The sequence below is a fragment of the Pagrus pagrus genome (assembly GCF_965226575.1).
Source record: "Pagrus pagrus genome assembly, chromosome: 4".
In the NCBI taxonomy this organism is placed as follows: Eukaryota; Metazoa; Chordata; class Actinopteri; order Spariformes; family Sparidae; genus Pagrus; species Pagrus pagrus.
In genome coordinates this window covers 22,655,698-22,665,392 of record NC_140188.1, presented here as the reverse complement: position 1 = coordinate 22,665,392, position 9,695 = coordinate 22,655,698, and the positions used below count along the sequence as shown (strand labels likewise).

The window sequence follows — 9,695 nt, the reverse complement described above, 5'->3', positions numbered from 1 at the left end:
GGGACTTGGGTTTTGCAATATGGAGCCCGAAAATCAGGAAATGCAGCAGAGAACGGGGGGAAAGAACAAGCTGCAGTCACAACAGCTCAGACAGATACATACAGTACATACACACACTGTTTTATAAACTTTTACTGTGTATCAAATGAAAATGTTAGTTTAAAATTGGCACCAAGGCTTGAAGACCCAAACATCTTGTTGAAAATATAGTTACTTTACATTCTAGAGTAAAGTCTGGGGTTTATACTGTATAAAATTATGTTAATAATTGATTCACCGGCAAAACAGTTTAAGTTAGTAGTGCATAACAACTAAAATGACCTTTGTAATTATTTAAACATAGCCTCTCTTTATTCCTTTGGTGTAAATTCATCATAAATGCTGTACAAAACACTTTGAGGTGCACTGATATTGGAAATAATCAAGTCTGTAACTGATTAACTTTTAACGTTATTTCCTTATATCAGGACACTTCATCATGCATTACTGCTTGTGTCTTATTTATAGATTTTTCTAAATCTACATTTCAAACCACCAGTGTTGTAGTCAAGACTATATAAATCAAGACCAAGACTTTTAAGGCTTGAGGCCGAGTCAAGACCAAGACCATGACAAGACCGGTATGAATCCCACACTGCATGGCACACTTACTAATAAACGTGGAAGATGCATCATGAGATATTCCATGATAAAACAATCAAAGGCAGTGCAGAGGTGAATTTTATGTGTGGGAATTTTACTTTGTTCAATGAGCAAACAAATACAAACACTAAGTAGCTGAAATTAACATAACCATGTTTAATCAAAACTCGTTATCCATGTGTTACCATCAACCCAACACAATTCCATTTTTGTGCAAACATTGGGTTTTCTGGGTAACTCTTCCAAACTGACATGAAGTACCAAATGTATCAAACAATTGGTCAACACAGTGATATCCCTGCAGTTGTGGTCTTGAAATAAGTCCTCTTTTTCAGAGACAAAGACAAGACCGAGAAAGACTGTGGTCGAGTCAAGACGAGACCTTCGAAAAGGGGTCTCGAGACCGATCTGGAGTACTACAACACCATAAAACAATAAAAACAAACACATATGTAATTATGTGTAATTAACAACATTGCAAGACTGGTGTAGCACAAAAAGAGAGGTCTACTGGATTCTAGTATTCGGTTACTCGTTCAGAGAAAGAGGATAAGAAAGAAGAGAAAGTTACTCCATCCCTCTGGAGTAAGTCTCTAATTTCATACGATGAATGAACCGAGGCTGGTTGCCGTCATTTCCCTTTAAAGTCGAAGAGAGGCAACCCAGATTTGTTGTTTTGTTTTTTAGTATTAAATTGATGCCCCTGCACTTTGGCCTACAACAGTATTGTTTTCTGTTTATAGGTGACCCGCTCATGCTGAATGGAGAACTGGATGTTCCAGTCCAACGCACCACCCTGCCCCGTTCTTTCTCTGCCCCTTACCCACCTCTGGAGGGCATTGCTGAGGAGGGCTCAACAGTGGACTCCTGGCAGTGGGACCCCAGCGAAGACAACCAAGCCTGGCAGCAGCAGCAACCTGCGGAAGATCAGGTCACTGAGGAGGACTACCAGCAGGCTTTGAGGGTAGAGGGTTACATCCTCGGTCTCATCCAGCGTTTCACCCTCGCACCACGGCCATGTCAGCCTCGCACCACCCTGAGCCCCGACCCCCCATACTGCAGCGCCTCTGGACACAGCTCCCTACACAGGAGAACTCCTTCTCTTACCACGGAGCAACGCCTCCCTGACCCCCATCTCCAGCTCCACGCTGACCTTTCGGCAAACCCCAAGGGCCAGGGCTGGGGTTGTGACCTGCTGGAGGGGGAGGCCTGTGGAGGAGAGGCCCCATCTATGGAAGAAGACTGTTATCTGGCTCTGCCCTACCCCCAGCCCAGGCCACACTCCCTGGCTGAGAGGCTACCATCACCTCTGCCCTCCCTGGACCCCAACTGTGGTGTTGGGGCTCTTGACCTGTGTTGTGAACCCCCATCCCCCCAGCATTACTTACATCCACAACCCCCTATTCATCACAGACATAATTTAGTAAGTGCTCAGTATATCCCTGGACAAGGCTGCCATGCCCCTGTGCGCTCCCCCAGACATTACAACCCAGAGCAGACTAAGTCTAACCGACCTGTCACCTCTCCTGACCACCCAAAGACCAGAACCTCAAAGAAGAACCACAACGAGAGACAGAGAACCAAGAAATCGAGCAGTAAAACCAGCCGATCTCAGTCTGAAAATAGCCTCCTGGGCCAGCGAGTGCTGCCTGAGCGGAGGTACAGCACCACAGAAAGGCACCAAGGCAGAGGGGATCCTGCTCAGAACCAAGGCCAAGTAACTGGACCCCAGCTGGCCAACAACAGCGCCAACGGGAGCCGGCGTTGGTGCTCCAACCTGGAGCTCAGCCAGGACGAAGGGGAGACCCTAGCAGGGCAGGCACCGAGACGACCAGCTCGAAAGACGCGCCATGGTCATCCTTGTCCCCATTCTCAACCCCACAACTACCCCCACCAGCAGCAGCAGCAGCACGGCCAGCGCTGGCACCCAGACTTTCAGGAGAGAGCACCTCTCTGTCGGGGAGAGGAGGGCTACGCCGGCGCTGCCCCTGCAGAGTCCGAGTCCAGCATGAGTGAGGTGTATTCCCCGGCCTCCAGCTCACTGTCTAGTGACTCCGATGAGAGCGGGGGGCTGGTGTGGCCACAGCAGCTGCCACCACGCCTCGCTTCTACCTCCTCCTCATCCTCACCTTCACCCCAGGCCACTGCCAACGCTCCCACTCAACCAAAAGCCTTTGTCAAGATCAAAGCCTCGCATGCCCTCAAAAAGAAGATCCTCAGATTCCGCTCAGGGTCCCTCAAAGTCATGACTACTGTATGAGGAAAAGGTCAAACTCATATCCGTTACTCCTGTGTTCGAAATCTGTCGTCAGAGCAACTTTGTGGCTGCTACTTTTGGTCACAGATCATATATTAACTAACCAATCCATCTTCATCCTCAGCCTACCTCTAATTACACTTTGCTCTTAGCGAGAGACATTTACATTAATGATTCAGATCTGCTACAGATCATCTGTCTGTAGTATCTAGTTGAATTTATCTTGTAGCCGACAACCATCAGACACCAGACTAATGGGCATTTTCCTGCATTAATTGATGATAATTGATGTGATGCAAAGTCACACTGCGTTGACATGGACCGTATTGAAGCCAAATGGCTGAATATGCTGCCAGTTTTTCTTAATGGCTGTTGGCCTTATAGTTAATTACACACAGATCTATGGTTAATTAATCACTGCAGTGTAGAGTCGACGTGACTAATAGATCATATCAAAAGCTTCAAGTCTTTCTTAACACCAGAGCACCGACTTTTCAGTCTTTACTTAAAGGTGCAATATGTAAAAACTGGGCATGTTGCAAATACATACTCCAAAACAATGGGGGGCAGCATATCACCAGAGTAACCGCTTACTGCTGCCAACTGTAGCTGGCCAGTTAGCTCAGTTAGCCATGCAGCCACCTCTGGACTGGGAGCTCGGAGCAGTGGTGGAGTTTACACCGCTAGCACAGGAGCTTTAGTACTGGGACGGACCGTTAGCATGCTGTCTTTATTAGATAGCTCTGCAACAACATCAGTGTCATAACATCAAACCTGTTATTTCTTTAGATTCTGCTGATAGTTTTAGTTTTTTTTTATCTTTTCAACAAAAAAATTCACATATTGCACGTTCAAGTAAAAGTGCATATAACACATTGTGAAAATACTGCATTACAATAAAGAGTCCTGCATTTAAAGTCTTACCTGTGTAAAGGTTTGTAAGTATTATCAACTAAATCAACCTAAAAATTTAAAAGGTACTCACTGTGCAATAAAATCATCCCTATGAGTGTTTTTTTTAATTATTATTATATCTTATATTTTTGGATGAATATTACTGCTTTTGTTAATGTTTATGTTGCAGCTGTAGGTGTTTAAGTTTAATTTTAACTGTTTTATATACGGTTTTGGTATTTTGATTTACAGAGATGTACATAACCAAAACCAAAATAAGTTCCAGGCGAGAGGATCAACAAGTAAGTGGTCATAATCTTAAATAAGCTGTTGTTGGCTTTGTGAAGATGCGTTTTCCCAGTAATCCCAGAGGGGTTTTAAATAGTTTATTTAGCTTCAGAATTTGGAGAATTTTCTCCACTTCATTCTTCAATTTATGACAAACATTAAAATCAACACAAATGGAAATAAATGGTTTTCACTGGACAGGAAGAGTAGGAAAAACTATAATCTGAAAAATAACAGAACAATATCTGTCAGACAAATGTAATGGAGAAAAACTATGAATTTGCATTAAATGGAATCACACAAATAAAGTAAAAGTACCTCAGATTTGTACTTAAGTACAGTACTTGAGTAAATGTACTGCATTAGATTCCACCACTGTTAATTTCGCAGGAAGTATCCTGCAAAAATCGATGTAGTCGGGTACAGATTGTAGGTAAAACAGGAAGTTCAGTGAGAGAACAGCTCCATTTAAACCCAAGTAAATTGAATATCCAATTATATTTGGAAACTTTATGCTCAAAGTTTCACATTTTGCACGGTTAGCTGACTAAAAGCAACACTCAAATGAATTTAATTAACATGAGTGTGCCCATTTCAGCACTGCATTTAATCTACAAGCATTTCCCAAAAATCTGTACTAAAATATTAGTGTATAGTAAGACTTGAAGCTTTATAGCAAGAAATTATCCTATCTGAAAAATGTCTAATAATAGAAATCTCTGTTTACATTTCCCCACTGTCTCATAATTCATGTGCTGATTGTCCCTGAGCAGGGAATGTCCTCTGTCTTTATCGCTCCTTATACTCACCTCTGCCTCTTTGTAAACTGTGCATTCACATTGAAGTGAACCACCTGTTACCTCTCTTCTTCTGCCAGCTGCTTTAGGGACCAATGAGCATAAACAGATGTCAGGACTGGGTTCAGTGGAGGCCATAAAGTAAGGGACCAGTGTACATGCATGCATGCACATACAGTATGTGTAAGTGCACAGACTCAATGAAACACAGGGACTCAGACTTTGACACTCTTGTAAATATGTATGCTTTGTATATACCATCATGTGGCCTTGTTTGGAATGAATGTAGTTTGTAAATAAAGCCAGTTTTGCTCTTCGTTTTGGTACCTTTTTATTCTTTTCTTTATTTATAAATGTTGGTAAGACCATTTTAAAACATCTCCAAGTCAATACTTCTTCTGTAGACTTCTGCTGAGTGGTGCCTTTGACTGCATTTATTTTACAAACATACAAGTATCACTAAGGCTCATATTCATTTCTCTTCTGTACTCTTACATATTGTCTTTAAGGCCCGTTATACTAACACAGCAGGACTGAGACTAGGAGCTCATCATCTATGGCACTGCGGCAGTGTAGCTCCCTCGTGTGGTTCATGCATAGTACTGTTACACAACCATCAAGTACATTTATAGTGAATTAAACTTTAGTTGATAGTTATTTCATTGTTAATAAACAAGGAAATGCTTGATAAACCATTTACTTAGTAATTTATTGTAAAGTAGCAACTAACTTTTATAATACTTGTGGTTGTGGTTAATAAATACTGTGTAGTTCATCTATAAACATTATTTGGATGGTCGTTGCCAATTGCTTAATTAATTTTTGCAAATAATTTAATTGTTTGTCAACAGTGAAACAACTATCAACTAAAGTTTAAAGGGGCACTATGTAGTTTTGGAGAAGCAATTGAAACTCAGAAATTATTATTATTATTATTAGTAGTAGTAGTAGTAGTAGTAGTATTATAAAGAACAAAAACGTGAATTAAGAGAACTATTTATTATTTGTTTATAAAAGCCTGTACATTACAACAAATAAAATATACAACAAACTTGAATTGCAGCTCACAGTTATACAAGTTATACAGAGATAAGACCATCTGGACATTCCTATTAATAGCAGAAACACAGATCACCCAGAAAACAGAAGTGACAAGCATTTCGTGTCAGGCATCACGAATGTCGGCCAAAAAAAATGTCGATTGGCTAATAGTTCCTCATTTGTAGTCCGGGGTCAGTCCTGATGATCTCTACAAATACAACCCAAGTGCTTCAGCAAAAAAAACTTATAATTTAAGCTCATAAAGACCGCAGAGCTGGTGTAATTGCAGTCTGTGTTTACTTCTGAGTTCATCTGACTGCTGTGTGTTAAACAGTTTATTCTAAATACTGATTGTGGTGAACCTCGGTGGTTATGATGTCCCAGTTCAGCGCAGTAAGTAAGCAAAGTTCACACCTAGTTTAGTCAGCCCCACTGCCACACTAAACTTTTGGCATTTTACGTTTCTGCAAACCATGAATTTGTATGTGTTACATCTATCATATCAACATTTCTACAACATGTATCATGTCATGTTCACATTATATGTATATGAGCCGAGTTTCATGTCAAGAGTTAGAGGGTATGTGGTGGCGTTACAGCTGGACGAGTCTGCCAAGCAAGAGAAAACAATTTAAGAGGGTGTTGCAACATTTGCCAGAATGAAACCAATGGATGTTTTTAACCAGCTGTGTGGCAACAGAAAGAGGTCAGCTGAAACATGATCAAGTTCCTCTGACCAAATGTTTACTGTGCCTAAATCTAACTAGACATTAAAGGTGCATTACGTAGGAATCGCTTAAAACATTCAAAAATGTACTAAAATTATTCATAGAATGTGAAGAAATGACGTTATGTCAAAGACATCTATGCATTGTGTTGCAGAGATATCTATCGAAGTTAGCATGCTAACCAGCTAGCCCCTAGCCATTTTGCTCCCAGTCCGGGGCAGAGTCAGCTAATAGGCGTGCTAGCTGCAAAGCTAGCTGAGCCAACTATGTAATGCAGCTATTGTTAGCAGCAATTAGCGGTAACGCTGGTGAAGTGCTGCTGATAGTTTGGAGTATGAGCTGGTCAGGTGGACATTTTTTACACATTGCATCTTTATCTTTATGTTGCCACAACATAAAATAGAAAATGTAAAGTTAAGAAACATAAAGTTATAGGCCTAGTTGTAGGAAAATGGGAAGTTTCAACATAACCGTGGTTTATGGAAACGTATTTATTCTGGATTATTAAACTTGCCCAACGTGTGGTAAACATCAGCTTTAAGGAAGTTGCAACACTTTTCGCATACTGTTCAGTATATTGAAGTCAACACGCCCTCAGATTTTAGTTGTGTCCTTCTCAGTGCTCGTGCTCTTGGTGTCGTTATTTGTGATGCTAACTCTGGTCTGAGGATCCTCGCTGATGAAGTGGAGTATGTTGCGCAGGGAGCGGTTCATGCTGTCCTTGAAGCCCCGGCCCAGACACACATAGAGCAGTGGGTTGAGGCAGCTGTTGAAATATGCCAGGCAGAGAGTTAAAACGTGTGCCAGGTACACTTTGGGGTGGTTAGAGGAATGTCGAGGGGTGATCAGTATGCAGAAGTCCACTATGTGTAGTGGGAGCCAGCAGAGGAAGAAGCTCAGCACCACAGCGATGATGACCCTCAGTGTTCGCTTGGAGCGGGTACGACCACGTGAGAGTCCGCTCTCTGCTCTCCTGTACACCACCAAGTGACAGACTACAATCACCAGGAAAGGGAGGAAGAATCCCACCATGAAGCGGAAGATAGTCATGGCCCAGGCACTCTGGCGACTGTTCACTGTCAGGCACTCTCTCTTGTGTTCACCTGCTGAGATTTCCTTGGTGTAGACGAACTGGGGGATGCTGCCTATCAGGGCCAAGCACCAGACAGCAACACACATACAGGCAGCCAGCTTAGGCCGCCTGTTGTTCTGACACCAGACGGGTCTGCTGACCAGCATCCAGCGGTCCAAACTGATCAAAACCAGCTGCAGGATACTGCAGTACATCATCAGATAAAACAGGCTTTTGACCAGAGTGCAGGCCACTGGGCCAAAGTGCCAGTGGTCATCATGGGCGAGAGGGACCATGAGCAGGGGGAGAGAGAGGCAGCACAGGAGGTCAGCCAGGGCGAGGTTGAGGAACCAGATGGAAGTGACCGAGCGTTGCATGCAGAAGCCCGTCACCCACACCACCACAGCGTTTCCAGGCACACCGAGCAGGACCACAAGGCCATAGAAGACCAGAGCCACTATCTGGAGCGGTTGAATTTCAGGGGGCAAAAGGTCCGGAAGCTCGTCGTAGTCGTAGCCATCAGTCGTGTTACTGTCAGGTAAAATGCCGAAACCAATGTCCTCAATGGGATCCATAGTGGCTTAAAGCTGTAGATGGAAAAAGTTGTCAAACATTTTAATAATGATCAACACAAATGTTTCATGTAAAACACTATAGACTTTCATTGGGCTGGAAATATAACACTGCAATATTTTTAGACTGTATAGCATTACACTAGATACATTTTGTTATTTGCCAGCCAGCACTGGGCAGCGAAATGAAATATCAAAATATATTTGACCAAATACCTTGATATCAATATTATGACAATATTGTATAGATGACTATTAGTACTTTCACAAAATATTAACAAAGTGAGATTTTTTAATATATATAAATAATGTGGATATAATGACTAAGTGGGTAAAGGCAAGTATTAGAACAAGCAGCACAGTCTGGTAAGAACTTAACAGCCTTTAAAACCAGTAAAAGACCAGCAAAAGTCCCTGAATTCACCCAAAACAAACCTAACATTTGGTAAAACATTGTTTAACCTGATATGGATGAATTATCTCATAAATATGTTAAATGAAGCAGTCACATTTAAAACGTAAAATTAGATTTAGCTGCAACTTACCGTGTCAGAGGTTGATGCTGTCCCTGCACTGCTCACAGGAAGTGTTGGTGCGCTTCTGCTTTCTAAGTGCGTTTTATACCGCCTACCCAACTCACACACTCTTGCACAATATTTCTAAGGAAATATAAATAGAGTCTTGTGGCCTTTTAAAAAAGACCACAAGTCTCTTAAATGAGAAAAAAGAAAAAAGTATTTACCAGATTTAGTACATTTTATATTTGTGGAAGATGATTTGGGCCAGTGTGAAACATTTATTTGAATATTGAGTTTTTTCTCAAAATTCTGAGAAAACAGAAAAACTCACAGTGTCCCTAATGACATTTGAAGGTATGATTTTATGGTGGACATTTTCTGGCACTGTTAAGCCATTATAATCCTAGATTCAACCAAAATTCTGAATGGTTACCAGATATGCCAGTGTATTTCTGAAAAACATATTTTTTTTATTTCTAAGAAAGTTAACTGGGGGAGAACACGGTAAATAATTTGTCTCAATGACTATAAGCTTTACCTATCGATACAAAGGCAGTGGTGTAATGCATTATGTCTCTGGCATTACCATCAATACAAGAGACTAATATGTATTAATGACTACAGAAGAAACTACATTAAACACAACATAAAGACTAAATGAAGAACTTGGTACTGAACCTAGTAAATACCCTGTACCAATTTCTTTTTTGATAATACTTAGTCTTGGACACTATGATCCTGTGCAACATTTTCTCTAAATTTAACATCATCCACCACCCAATTTCATTTCTTCAAGAGCAATTTTGTTCCTTTTTGTTTCTTTTTTTAATTATTTGACTTTATTTGTCTCCTCACCTTATATGTGACCATGTAAATGCATTGTGTT

General features: G+C 41.4%; 2 protein-coding genes across 2 annotated transcripts in view; one reads left to right on the top strand and one right to left on the bottom strand.

Annotated features, from left to right (window-relative positions):
• Window positions 1-5,194, top strand: part of dact3b (dishevelled-binding antagonist of beta-catenin 3b) — a 13,789-nt gene extending 8,595 nt beyond the window's left edge. The window contains exon 4 of the mRNA XM_084351660.1: window positions 1,386-5,194. Coding sequence (XP_084207786.1) covers window positions 1,386-2,902 — 1,517 coding nt within the window. The 3' untranslated portion in view covers window positions 2,903-5,194. The remainder of the gene's footprint in view (window positions 1-1,385) is intronic.
• A 668-nt stretch (window positions 5,195-5,862) lies between these two features.
• Window positions 5,863-8,863, bottom strand: c5ar1 (complement C5a receptor 1). Its single transcript, XM_084350957.1, has 2 exons — window positions 8,837-8,863; window positions 5,863-8,306 (listed from the first exon to the last, which is right to left on the bottom strand). The coding sequence occupies exon 2, from the start codon at window positions 8,292-8,294 to the stop codon at window positions 7,242-7,244; it is 1,053 nt and encodes a 350-aa protein (XP_084207083.1). The 5' UTR covers window positions 8,295-8,306; window positions 8,837-8,863; the 3' UTR covers window positions 5,863-7,241.
• Between the last annotated feature and the right edge of the window lie 832 nt (window positions 8,864-9,695).

What these genes read in the sequence shown, in the direction of transcription:
- c5ar1 (XM_084350957.1), bottom strand. Translation starts at nt 8,294, where the DNA reads ATGGATCCCATTGAGGACATTGGTTTCGGCATTTTACCTGACAGTAAC.